Here is a 14856-nt window from a genome sequence, read left to right on the forward strand (position 1 = left end):
TTCCCGACCGAGGGATCAAACCCAGGTTTCCAGCACTGCAGGTGGGTTCTTTACCTTCTGAGCCTCCAGGGAAGTCCATAGTGCCTGTTGTCTAAGCTAAATCATATTCTAAAACAAAGAATCATTTTGTTTCCTGGATCCCTCTGAAACTCAGAAACTCTAAGAACAACCTTTCGCCTAGTCTCTAGCAGGATCCTGAGTTGACGTATGCCCAGAAGTGAAAAATGTGATTCTGAAGAATGTTTCGAAAGTACCAACTTAAGAGCTTTAGAGTTTTACATAATACTTGTTTCATACATTATCCTCAGTTGATCTTCACTCAGCTCAGTGCCAAAGATATCAGTATCATTCCAGTTTCACAGATAAGAAAGCCAAGGGCTGGGTATCTTTGTGCTCAAGGTCACATGTAGTAAATGCAGAAGCTGGAAATACAAAAGGTCTAAAATTCTGTTCTTGGTTTAGTACAGCTTGTTCGCTCTCACTTCATGTTGCTTTAAGGTGTGTGTGTATATGCAAACTATTCAGAGATAGGAGCAATCTCAGCTTTGATCACTGACTCAAATCCTTAACCCAAAAGATCATTTTAACCCACTTGCTCCCAAAATCTCTGTGGCAAACATGGAAGAGAAGATGCTCATGGAAGAGAAGCTAGCTCGCTGCCATCTCCTATCATATAAACATCCTTCTCTTACTTCTCTGTGTCTCTTTCCTTGCTCCCTCACTCTCTCTTCTATTTTTTCATTCCCTCTTGCTTGTCTCTAGGACAGTCAGAAGCACCTATGAATACTCAGCTGCAAACAGTGGGGGGCAGTAAAGTACAGGCTAAGTAAATAAAGAAAATCTATTGGACCTGGAGGTTCTTGTTCTCTGGCTACTAACTGGTCACTTAACTTCTGGAGGCCTCTGGTCACCTCACAGGGCAGCTGCAGCACACAAACGGGGAACACATGTAAGAAGGCCTTGAAAAATACCAAGCACCATATAAATGTCATATGGCATGTCAGAATCACTGCTCAGAGCTAGACAAGTCATCTCTCCTGGTCTGGCCAGTCTCAAACACAGTACCACACCAAAAGACCAATCTCCCTTACATACAGTAACAAGTAACCCAATTTGCTTCTTTCTCTAATTTAGACTACTTAGAGTTTCCAGAGTGCAGAGTCAGACGTATAGAAACACCTGCACTGAGAAATCTTCTTCTACTTCTTTTATAAACATAAAATAACTTAAAGTCCTTTAAAGTTTTAAATTCAGAATGAATGTACTAGTTCCAAATAAAGAATTCAAGATAGATATGATTAGATATGCTCTTAACTTAAATCCTTGGGAATATCAATGATCAGCAGCTATGCAGGCCGTCTCTCTAGACAAATCCAAAAAAACTAAAATTCTTAGAACGTGTCTCCTTGGACACCTCAGACTTCTGTAAGCAGGGAGTATGTGGCTGTTCTGTTTTGCAGAAGGAATCTTGTTTTTTATGTTAGAAGGTGGAGGAGACCTGGAATCTAGGCAGTATCCCATCCCATCTGGCCCCCCCAACCAAGAGAAAGATTCTGTTTTGAGCTCTGAAAAGAGCCCTGGCTGCTTCTATCTCCATCTAAGATCTTGGAGTAAAGGGAACATGTTGTGAAAGTAGTAATTTTTGAGACTATCTAATGGACTGAAACCAACTTTTAAAGTTTTTTGGGGGGACTAGCACTGCTAAGGAGCTTACTTTCACACTACACACAACTGTAAGAAATTAAACATACACAGTCACTGATCAGTGATCACTAAATTTTTTTTCTCCCCAAGAAACCATTCCTGGCAACCAATAAAATCTATTTCTATAATTGGCATATTCACTGTCTTCAGACACATTATTATTATTAGGCACATTATTTTTTAAGCCTAAAATTTTCATGCTCTTATTTTCTGCCCAGTTCTTATTTAATTATCTTTGTTTCTGGCACATCCTTAAGGAAAACATGGCTTGCACTTAGCGGGAACTCAACACACATCACTAATGAACAAACACAAGCTCCTCAAGAACTATTTTGAGACCCCAGGTACCTTTGACTTCACTCTGGGTTCTTTTCTTTGAAATGTGCATATGGGGAAACCCCTTCTCAAGTACCTAAGCTCAGCTGTGCAATAACTGTTGTGTAATAATACAATGGAAAAGTGAAAAAAAAAGTGGGGATGGGAAGAAACCTGTTCTACTTTAGAAAATGCTAACACAAATGTTCATAATTATCTAATCATAGACTCCACTGAAAAATGGAAGATTGTGCTGGTGAATTAATCCATCTAAAAACTGAAGAATTCTCGATAAAAAACTTGGAGGGCATTAAAAGTGTCAATAAGAGCTTGGCTTTATTGATTTAGCTGCATGATTCTGCTGATTCACAGACACCAAATTCTGCCCTCTGCTTAGTGTCTTTTAGCACTGATTTGAAAGTTAAAAGCAAGCAAGAAAGGGCATGAGAATAAACATATCCTCCAAGTCAACCAAACGCTGTATCTCCCACCTCTGTGTATACAGCTGTCAGGAACAGAGAATGTAAAGACCACTTCAAAGAATGCAAAGCAACGGAGATGGTTATGCTAATCCTTTGCATTTGTACATGCTTTACACTTTGTAAAGTAGCTTTCCTCCTTTACATTATCTCATTTATTCTTTACTACAAACAAATATTCCCATCTGACAGATAGACACTTAATCCAGAAGACTGAGGGGCATGTCTTAGGTTACAGGGCAAGTGTATGCCAGAGCCAGAACCACGACCCATATGCCCTTATTCTCAGCTCTACTGGCCACCTCATGCGAAGAGCTGACTCACTGGAAAAGACTGATGCTGGGAGGGATTGGAGGCAGGAGAAGAAGGGGACGACCGAGGATGAGATGGCTGGATGGCATCACTGACTCGATGGACGCGAGTCTGAGTGAACTCCGGGAGGTGGTGATGGACAGGGAGGCCGTGGCGTGCTGCGATTCATGGGGTCGCAAAGAGTCGGACACGACTGAGCGACTGAACTGAACTGGTGCTCTTTCACAGCATGCTCTCCTCCCGCTTTAGCACTGGTAACTCAGCAAAGGACCAGACACTTGAGAACCTAGGGATCTTCTCAGCCTGGAACATAAACCCATCAAGCCTTTTATCTTTTAGTTTTCCTGATCATCCTTCCTGGAGAACATACCCCAAAAAGCCAAGATGTCAGATTCTTACATATTTCAGGGTAAAAGTTTAAGGTTTTCAAGCTTGTTAAAGCTGCAGTGGCCCATAAGGACGAGGACTTGGGGCTATCTGGTCACCAACCAAGAGTAGACATCACAAGGTCCAGTAGATCAAGTTCACTTTCTGGGGGCCTGATGATGAGAAGTCTCTATCTTCTCACTACAGTTGAGAGCAACAGCCTTAGCCTAGCCCCCACTTACTGGAGCCACATCCACTGCTGCACACACTCAGGAGGAATCACCTGCCACAGCTACGCTGTGAATGTAGTGGCAATGTTATTTTAATTATGTGGTCATTTTCCTCTTAGAATCAAAATCCCTGTCCCTAACTACCTTAACAGGGATAAAACGAAGGTTATAAATCACAGCTAGGAAATACAAGCAGCTGATTATTTAAGAACACACTGACCCATCTAAAAACACTAATCTCTGTGGTTCAAGGTAAGAACTCAAATATAAGAGGTGCCCAATACATACAACAAGTGTACGTTTGCACATCTAAGGAACACCAGAGAACAACACAATTCTAACCTTGTATCTGTTTGGAAATCCCGTATCTATTTCTCTGATCTTAGTAAATTTAGATAATTCTCCAACATAATGGTAGTATTCATACTAGTATGCTACCTATTTGTACTATGTTTCATTCTGAAAAGAAAGAGTTGTGTTCACCTATCTTGTTTGACAAAAACTTTAAAAATCACTCCATTAACTATAAAGGACTATGTTTCATGAAAACATATTACATTACTTAACTACCTTCAAGGGTAGTGTTATGAGCATCTGGCCTGTTAATTACCAGATGAGAAATGATCATGGAGTTCAGGATATAAACAACAGAGTAAAACGGCTGGAAACTTATCACTATTCCTCTAATGAAAAGGTTCTTATTGCCTCTGTTAGACTGAGGATAGTTACAACATACCTAGCCTAGAAATCTGCTTAATCCTACAGATGAGGCGGTCCTATTCCTGGTAATTTATTATGTGTGCTGCTCTTCAGTGTTATCATGACCATGTGGATATAAATTACTTGCTAAGTAAATGTTGCCAAATTCCTACTTGCGTATTTATGGTTGGCTTCATGCAGAACGCTGCCATTGGAGGCTTTACAAAGCCAACAGTGATAAGATTAGGTGGATGCAACTTAGGGAAAAGTCTTTGCACTGGATGGAGATGTGTGTGTATACTTAAGAGCTTAAACAAGAAAGCCTGAGGTTATGCATCCACACACATATACATAAACATATATATAACTAATCTCAAAGAGCTACTGCATAACTTTTCAAGGAAATACCTGTACTTTTTCAGAAAAAGTGAAGGCCAGATCATAGGGCAGTATTTCTAACCTTCTTCGTATCAAGGCACACATTGAAAATGTTAGTATTACCTTTCTTAATATTTAACCTATGCGAAGAATTGACTCATTAGAAAAGACCCTGATGCTGGGAGGGATTGGGGGCAGGAGCAGAAGGGGACGACCAGGATGAGATGGCTGGATGGCATCACCGACTCAATGGACATGAGTTTGAGTGAACTCCGGGAGTTGGTGGTGGACAGGGAGGCCTGGTGTGCTGTGATTCATGGGGTCACAAGGAGTCGGACGCGAGTGAGCGACTGAACTGAACTGATGGGCTAATACTGATGCCCTTGCTCACTTTAACCTGTGAGAAGGTCGTGTATCACGCATGGCACTCCACAATGCTCATTTCTAGATGTCTCAACTTCAGGGTCCAACCTTTTCTGTGTTTCCGTCATGGACACGAAGCTTTATTCTTCTGGTCCTCTGTCCATCCTTTCCCTTGATTCCCCATCCATTCCCCAGGTTCAGTTATGATCTTGATTAACTTAAATTCCAAACATATTTTGCCAATTCTGGTATTTCTCCAACGCTCCAGTCCTGCTTGCTAAACATCTCCAATGGAAAGCCACCCAGAACTCTTAACTCCTTTTGTCTAAAGTTACATCTGTCTTCTTCTTTCCCCAAACCTGCTCCTTCTAACTTTTCTATTTCCATCCTGCAGTCTCCCAGGCTTGAAATCTGAGTCATCCTAGATTCTGCTCAATTCTAATCAACTGGTAAACTCTGTAATAACAGTGTCCATCTCCTGACCTTTCTTCATATTGCCACTATCTCTGCTCAGGTTCTCATCTCTTCCATGTAATAATAAAAATGATGGATAACAGCTAATGCTACTCATTTAAGACTGTGTGCCAAGTATGCTTCTAAGCCTTTTACCCTGCTCTTTTACCCTCACAATAATCCTATGGGTTGTGAACCTAGTATGTGAACTCACTGCATAATGTTTACTATTTCTAAGATCCTCTGGTCATTTTTACAATTATAGTTAATGAATATTATAAAAGCACAGCTCTGATAATGTTACATGAACCTATCACCCAACATTTCCAGTGGTTTACCATTATTAAGGAGAGACAGTTCAAATTTCTTAGCTTGACAGGTCAAGGCCCTCCAATATCTGACACCAACTCACTCCTGAGATTTTCTTTTGTGACTCCCTCAGGGCTTCCCAGGGGGCGTGAGTGGTAAAGAATTCGCCTGCCAATGCAGGAGACACAAGAGACATGAGTTCAGTCCCTGGGTTGGGAAGATCCCCTGGAGTTGGGCACGGCAACCCACTCCAGGAGCTTGACGGGCTACAGCCCATAGGGTCGCAAAGAGTGGACACGACGGAAGCAACCTGGGACCAACGGACCTATCCCTAACTCATATCCTTATGCGCTATCCCTAACTCATATCCTTATGCGCTATGCAGACTAGCCCATGTACTGCTCTCAGCCCACACTACACCTTTTGAATCATGATGCTGCTCCTCCTGTTCCCCACACCTGACGTGCTCATGCCCCTAGCTCCAAGTCCAACTACCCAGTTAAAATGCCTTCCTTCATTCCTAAGCCAGAGGGTCCCCCTTCTCTGAATTCTGTGCCTTTTGAGTACACTTTCCATATCAGTTTCATACACTTGATATACATCATCTGTCTCCCCTACCAGACTGTTGGATCCTGCAGTATTAGAAAGATTACAGTACACACCAATTTTACCTGCAGACATTTCTTTGAAATCTCCACATAAATGAGACATGCATGCAGGTGAGTTAGTAAAGGAAGTATAAAACATTCAGCTTCAGTATTTTCTCACAGGGGCTTCCCCGATGGCTCGAGTGGTGAAGAATCTGCCTGCAACGTGGGAGACACAGGAGACGCAGGTTTGATCCCTGGGTCAGGAAGATCCCCTGGGGAAGGGAATGGCAACTCACATCAGCATTCTGGCCCGATGAAGTCTCTGGACAGAGGGGCCTGGCGGGCTATGGTCTATAGCGTCACAAAGAGCCGGACATGGCTGAACTACTAACACAAATACACACCAGAACTATATAGCGTAGGTAGATAAAGGAAACGCTAACTGTGTCTGGTATTTCCAGTTAAGCAGGTCTTCTCTTTAGTCTTCTGTATAACTGAAACTACAGAGACAGACCAAAATGACAGAACTTCCAAGAAAAAAGGATAACCAAGTGAATCAGCACTGCTGTTTGCTGTGGTTACTTTTATACTCCTTTCTTCCTCTGAACTAAGGAACACAAGGTCACAAGCTATGTTATGCCACTTCAGAGTTAACCATTTACAAGATTTTTTTTCATTCAGTTCTGCCTTTACACGTTATCTTCATTTCTTATCCTTCAATTGCCCTCTTTCACTGCAGGGTAGAGTTGTTAACTTAGTTTATAGTAAATACTCTTACAGAAAAACTCTGGTCAACTACTGAACAAGTGGAGTCTGGCTTTTCGATGCCAAGGAGAGAGACGGGAAGATACGGGTGATAATGCAAATAGAATCTAAGTTCTAAAGAGCCAAGCCCAACAGAGGTAGCAGAAAGAACCGATTAAAAAGAAAACCAAGCAGATGTGAAGTAGATATCATCCAGCTGTGTCTACTATAATTCAGTCACAGTATACCTCAAGACTTAAATAGAACATGAGTTACATTATTCAAGCTCTTGTTCTTTCAACAAACTACATCTTTTGTTCAAATATATGAAGGTAGTTAAAAGAAATCCAGCCATGAGAGGGAAAAATTAAAAATTTTCAAGTACATTATGGTCTACCAGAGAATATGCAAAATAAAATCAAAACAAAAATCAAACCTACAACTACCCAAGCACACATATATGCAGGTATACAATACTAATTTTGCTGGCAGTAATGATTAAAGCTGGCATACTTAAAATGTTCCTTTGGAAGTATACACACAATGATTTCTATTCAGTCTTGGCAAATGCTTAAAAAGATCTTGGGATCTTTGTTTATTACATACTGGTTGGCTTTAAGGAACCACTTGAAGAACCAGGCCCAAACTTGTTTGGGAATTAGCATGTTCTTGAGGTGTGTTAACAATAACAACAAAACTAACTGGCATGCAGGTGTTGTATTTGTGTCCCTTTACTTCCTTGCAGTGAAAGGAACACATAAAAGAGACCCTGCTCTCCGGGACAGTTCAACCAGGTGGGTACCATTAGCTTCCTAGCTGATTCTCAGCTTTCTGCATAAGCAACTAACTGAGGCCAGAGATCTTCAGATCCCAAATCGACAGTAAGTCTGCCGCCACAGCAGACTTTCTTAACCGGCAGGCTCCACATGAAGACATCTGAACGTCTTCCACGGCCCACTTGCTCTCTGTCCCTTCTGTATTCACACAGCAAACCTGTACAGATGTACCAGAAAGGAAGACAAATATGAAACACAGTAAGTAAAAACAACCTAGAGGAATAAAAGAAACACTGAATGAACTGAGCTGGAGTTCAATCTCTGACCACTTACTAAAAAGCTGAAAGACCCAGACAACTAGCCTCTCTGGGCCTCAGCTTCCCCACTTCCCGAGAAGGGAATCAGGCTAGATCCCTAAATAATCTTCACTGGGTTAACTTAACAGTATACACACTCTGTATGCATATTTCACTGGGATTAGGGACAGACAAAAATGACGTCTTTCATGAAGAGGACCACGTACAAATGATTAGCTTTAAAAGTCTCTTCTGGGTTACTGGAGCCTCCACGAAAGTAAACTGCTTCTTTAAAAGGAGATCCCCGTCTTCTTTTAGAACAAAAAGTTCCCAGTGACCATGACTGCTGTCTTCAAACATACACATCCCTGAAACTAGAATTTCATGTGTAGAGGCCAGTGCCAATTTTGCCAAACCTTATTTCATAAAAATGACTCTTTCAGTGCACAGAAAGGAGGTAGACATCAATGCTGACTGACCATGCCTGAGAGGAAATGACTTAATAGGACCGGAAATCAAATAGATTATAAAATATCCACTACCACCACCACCCCTGGGGCGCAGGGGGGAACCCTAAAAACAGATGACACCAGGCATGTAAAATGGGTAAGAAAGAAAACCGCATGAGTTCCCACCATTTACCTTGGAAATGTATCTTACAATAGGTATTAACTGTGAGAAATTTATTCCCGCATTTATATTTTGATGAGACCAAGTATTTTTTAAATCTTCATCCGAACATTCACTAGCTTACAAGTTTGAAAACTGACATAAAAGAGATCATATGACCACTAAGCAAATGAAAAGTGGCTCCCGTTTACTTTATAAATATTGGTGCACAAACTAAAAATGTAACCCCTTCCTGTTAAACATCTACAACTATTACAACTTACTTGCATTCTACTGCAAATCTTAGTATACAATCAGAGCAGGTTTCGGTGTTTATTCTGAGAGGTCCCTAAATCTAACAAGGGTTTTAAAAAAACCAGCGTTCTCATTTTACCTTGCTCTAAGAGATCCTTGATTTTTGACTAAAGGGTTAAAATTCTTCCACAGGAATCCTGGTAAAGGAATGTTTGATGGTCTCAATGTCTGCATTACATGGGGTCCTATAAGCATAAACAGGAATATGCAGGTGAAGGCATGTGAAGCCAGTTAAAGAAGAGATGTGTCAGGTTTAAACAAACTCTTTTTAAACATATTAAAATAATAGCGTTTTCTTTGATGCCACATCTATCTCCATAAGCATTTAACCCATAGTTTGAATTAGTAACAACCAACGTTTATGCAGCGCTTCACAGTTTACAAAGCACTCTGACATACATGATCTTATTTGAGACTCACCACTAAATAGGAAGGCGCTATTTTTAGGTTCCATTTTTACATGTGAGGAAGCTGACACTAAATGGCTGACTTGCCCAAGCTCACAAAGCTGGTGATAGCAGAGCACACCATCTCCTGCTTGTGCTACTGCGCCATGCAGCCTCAGATACAATCAGAGCTAACAAATATCCAAACCTCAGACCCCGTTTAAGCCTCTTCTCTACACATGCACCCACCCCCCCCCTCCCCCAGCCTATTACAGTTAGCTCTAGGTCTCTGAGCCTTATGAAAGTAGAGTTTTCTTCATTTCTCTGGGAAACATTTATCTGGCTAAAGTGTTAAATGAGATCATACTGACACCATTCAACATATACTGGAAAATATCTTAGTCACCAGGGGCTCTGCATAGGCATGTCTGTGCGCCTTCTCAGGCCGTAGGTCAGATTCTCAGGGACCATGACCCTAAAAAGATTAAGGACCCAGGCTAGAGGTAGCAGCTTTCCAAGAAGCTAAATCCACAAAGTTCTTAAGCTAAAAAAGAGTTACCTAGGCCTCACACTGTGAGCCACTTACCTTCTGCCTCCCCAGCTCCGGGCCTTCTCCCAGGACCAGTAGGGTCATTCAGTATCTACAACTGTTTTTTAAATCCCGTATTAAAAACCAGAGCAACTGGTAACATATAAATCAATGACTTGTAAAAAAACAAATTTAAACTAAAATAATAATCTGTTAAAAAGTAATCTTTACCATGTACTCCTTTCTCTTACGACTTAACTTCTCAGAATGACCGTTTGCCTTTTTTTTTTTTCTGTAAAGAAGGACTGTTTTCCTACCATAAGCATTCCAATTTCCCAAAAGAAGTTTCACAAACATAACTACTTTGAACTCCTGAAATACCATTCTTCACTAAGAATCCTCTAGATTACATAGAAGACAAGGTAGCGTGCAAGGAATTCTGAATGTTAGGCAGTTCACTCAACCATCATACCAGAAGGATTTAAAATTTTTTTGCTGGGGGGAGGGAACGAAGAAGAGTGCGAGAGAAAAATGAACGCAGCCTCACTGCTGTATTGCTTGGAGACTCCTAATCTGAATCTATAACATAACCCTACTAACCACTGGACCTGAACATCAGAAGTACAGCTTCTTTTCATCCTAAATAGAAGCTTTTCAGTCCAAAATCTGCATAAACAAACTTTGTCCTTCAATCTTTCAACTCCTCAGCAGTTTTTCAAGGTCACTTTTCCAAGCAACGACAGAGGCCTGTGTCTAGCAACTTTGACTGCTATACCACTCCAGTTCCACGAGCCCAAAATCTAAACTCCCATTGATTCTCTCAGGTAAATCCTCTACTCAAGGGGAAGGCAAACTAACAGCCTCCAAACTTCTCGGACAGGGCCTGCTCCTTTTCCCTCCCCAGAGGCTGAGCGCTGCCGGTCCACTGCTCCATGCTAAGTCTGCTGCAGAAATGTTCCAATGACCTTCATTCCATATTTGCAAACAGAAAGAAAACAAAGAATTGCTTTTTGAAATCAAGTGTCTTATGGATCTTAGTACATGAGATGGAAGATTTCACTAGTCACAAGAACAGGCTGGTTACCCATTAGCCAGCAACCTACATTAGTTTCATATCCCTAAAGGAGTGGGGGGGGGGGGGGGGGTTTGACCAAGGGCAAAAGACAGGGTGCCTATACACTTTACTTTCCTATTCACAAACTGTAGGTAAAATTAGGATTTTAAAGATTTCATATAGAAAATGTAAAGCATTTTGCTCTCATCATTTTAAGGAACCAAATCAACACCTAACAAAATGTGTGAAACTGGTGGAAAAAGATTTGTTCTTGTCACTGCCAATATAGTGGAGATGTTTCTAACCAGCATTCTAAGCTAAAATGTGCATTTTAAAACAAAGGCTATTCATTAACTGGTACTTATTAGAATGCAGAAGCAGACAGGTAAATCAAGAAAGTTATGGGAGAATTTCACATTGGCATGTGGGCCTTTACCATTAGAACCTGCATCCCAGTGCAAATCATATTTTCACACAAATTTAGAACAGCAATGGTGCTACTTCCACCTCTGAAAACACAAATGTCAACAAAGTGCATGGAAACAGAAAAAGTCTCACAACAACTCAGCTTATTCTATAGGAAAGGTTCAGTGCACTTGAACAAAGGAAAATTATTTGGAAAACAGTTAAGTTTACCGAAAGCAAAGAGAAAGTGCTTTGCTTCTGTGTGCCCCTGAAAAATGATTAGCCTTCCTTCATGTACCTGCTCTAGTCAATACTCAACTAGGAAAAGAAATCCTAGTTGAAGGGCATGCAAAATCTAAACAGAGCAAGGTATTCTAGGTGCACCAAAAGGTATGCATGGAATGTAAAGTGGCCATTTTCTGAAACAGTGCAACTTGTCTACACTCTCGGAAGCTAAACAGTTTCTACCATCTTAACACAAAACAAAGAATTAAACTTACCGGGAACTGCATTAATTTTACATGTAGTTATTTATATCTCCTCGGACAGGGAGAATTTAAGTCAGTCCTATCCCTCCCCCCCCAAAAGGACGGAGGAAACAAAAGGCAGCAGGAGATGCAGAAACCTGAGTCTGGAATGTCCACTCCAGTGAAAGCCCGAACAGCTGTCCCCCCACCCCCCAGCAAACTATTCGCCATTTTTCTTTGTCTTTCAGCTGACCCCTGCCTCAGTGAAAAACTCCGAGGCTCCAATGAAGCCCTGCAGCCTCCTTCCACTTTAACAGTCAAAGGCATTCAATCTAGCATGCTATTTGACACCAAACCTTGCCTCCAGAGTGGTCCCATTGGTTGAGAAGCTTTATCAGCTAAGAACACAAAGCCATGATTGGCTGCTCACGTCATCAGTTTCCTCCTTTGCACACTTCCTGTTTTAAAGTTACCTTGAGAAGCAGAACAGGGGTCAGATCCAGACTTCAAACTACAAGGAACTTAAGGCTTCAAAATGCCTGGCAAATGCACACAGCAGATGCACTAGGGCCACACGTGCTTCCAAAACAGAAGATTCTGAAATTTTAGAAGTGTTCGTAAAATCACCCGAAAGGGCTGTTACAGTTCCCACCCAAAGGATTTCTTATTGGCTGTCAGAGTTCCATTTAAAAAAATTTAAGGTAATTTAACTGCTTCTGATTGGCCATCAAAGATGTCTGTAAGATACTGCTACAGGATCCTATGGCAGCAAACCAGAAAAGCAATGTGCACAAGGTTGGAAAGTTGTGGCTTAACTATCTTCAGCTTTCTGTTGAGCATTAACAGAAGAAGAAAAAGAAAACTGGGTGGGCTAAATCCAATGGCTCCAAAGAAAATACAGCTTCTTTAAAGTAACAAAGAGTGATATCAATGGTCATACAACACTCTGCAAGATTTCCAAAAAGGCATCTGACATTATGTCCATGGTAATTTCAAAAGCACGCATTTCATTATTTTGAAATACAAACGAATCTAAATAGAAAAGTTCTGTGATAATGTATGAAGTTAGTGACAGGGACAGTGGTATTTTCAAAAAGTCCACCAGGAACCCAAGAGGAAAATATAATGATAAAGGGGGGAAAAACTAGTAAAGAGTGAACATTAGTGAATATACTGTTTAAAACAATATAGTTTGATGGGTTAATTAATTTATTCAGAGTGGTTACAAAATATTGCTGATTAGCTTTCAATATAGCAGAGTTCTGATATCAAAAGGATTAACTTTTATACCACATTTTTAAGAATAAGCAGCAGAGCTGATGAATTTTAAGTATCGTGGTTACTGAAGACATTCTGGGTACTAAAGTTTACCAGTGGTGATCAAAGACTCGTTATGGATTATGTGCCCAACTGTTTGTGTTTTAAGAGAAGCCTCCTAATACAGTGAAAATTAAAATTTTTTTAAAGTATTCAAATAGAAACATCTCACTATTATCTGAGGACTTTAACAATCTCCTTAGATCTGCTTTCTCTCATCAAAACAAAATATCCCAGGACTAAACAACACAACTGTTTTGCCAGACAGATGAGATCCTTTCTAGAAATTCCTCAGTTTTACATAAGAGGTCATTATAGACACATGCAGAGATCCAGCAGTTTCCTGAAAAAGAAGCAAGGCGGACTGTCCAATCACTTTGCCATACTAACTTCTCTTAGAGAAAGACTGAGGTGCAGAGACGTTAAGCAACTGGCCCCTAGCCATTCATCTAGGATTTAAACTCAGGTCCCACCCCGGGTGGTAACCTTGCCATGGCACTACAATGCTTACCAAGACATGGAGCACCCCAGGCCCAAGTCCAAGGAAATTCTCAGGTGTCACACTTACAGTCCTTCATTGGTATCCATGGGAGACTGGTTCCAGGATCCCCCACATTTACTAAACTCTGAGGATGATCAAGCCCCTTATATTAGGTGGTGCAATACTGTTGACCCTCTGTATTTATGAGTTCAGTATACACAGACGCTGACTGTACGCATAGATAGCACTAGTCATCACACCCAACTTCATTAATTTAAAAATTGGGAATCTGATTGATGTTTAATTTCATCTGTTGGTTAGAGATCCAGTTAAGTGTCTGACAAACAGCACTCCATAATTTGATACAAATTTTATTGCTGAACTACAAGAAACATTTCAGTTCAGTTCAGTCGCTCAGTCGTGTCCGACTCTTTGTGACCCCATGAATCGCAGCACGCCTCACATGTATAATTTATAAGGATTAGAAACAACTATATCATTAAAAACATTATACATTAAAATATTAAAGGACTACATGGCAATTTCACTACAGCATCTAAATAAGAGCTTAGATACGCTAACAGAGTGCATTGTGGGACGATTCCTGAAGCTACACAAAGTTACAGGTATTGCAGGTCTTTTCTGAAAAGTTTAGACCCTGAATAGCTACCAACTTTGGAAAGGAAGGCAGAAGGCCAATAGGCCAGTTGTGTGCCTTATTCACGCTAGAGCCTAGCTTAACCTCATAAGACTGGGGGTCATGTCAGCTGCAAGGAAGCAAAAAAGCTGCTTTGAGGGGTGGGAAGCAGAGGAATATGCTTATTCACATCAAACCAACTAAACACCTGGGAATCAGGAAGAGTTAGTTTCAAATTAAGATTCCTCTACTTATTAACTGTATGACACTAGGCTAACCCTGAGCCTCAGTTTCCTTATCAGTAATATATGGATATCACTATCTGTATCACAGAGTCACTCTAAGAATTAAATGAGCTAGTGTATGTAAAGTATACTGTACTGTGTCTGAACAAGCATTAAAAAAAAGGGGGGTGGGGGCGGGGAATACTAAAGGTCACCCAATCCAAATTTCTTGTTTTACATAGGGGTTAAAGTTCAGAAAGGCCTAGCTCCTTAAGGCCCCAAAGCTACTATGAAGTAATGTCTCTTTTTATCTCCAGCATACCCGGCAACCCTGCAGAAAGCAACTCCTGAGCCTTAAAGGACAGTGTAGGAGGACTACCAGCTGCTACTAAAAATCTTCCCCAGCTTTATGCTGGGA

General features: G+C 40.9%; 1 protein-coding gene across 2 annotated transcripts in view; it reads right to left on the reverse strand.

The window, feature by feature from the left end:
- Window positions 1-12034, reverse strand: part of NFYC (nuclear transcription factor Y subunit gamma) — a 49414-nt gene extending 37380 nt beyond the window's left edge. The window contains exon 1 of one of the 2 annotated variants that reach the window (XM_068966520.1): window positions 11938-12034. In XM_068966520.1, the coding sequence (XP_068822621.1) occupies window positions 11938-12010 (73 nt within the window). In that variant the 5' untranslated portion in view covers window positions 12011-12034. The remainder of the gene's footprint in view (window positions 1-11937) is intronic. The other variant, XM_068966519.1, reaches the window with a different exon arrangement.
- Window positions 12035-14856: the final 2822 nt, after the last annotated feature.

This window comes from Capricornis sumatraensis, chromosome 2 (genome assembly GCF_032405125.1).
Source record: "Capricornis sumatraensis isolate serow.1 chromosome 2, serow.2, whole genome shotgun sequence".
Taxonomy (NCBI): Eukaryota; Metazoa; Chordata; class Mammalia; order Artiodactyla; family Bovidae; genus Capricornis; species Capricornis sumatraensis.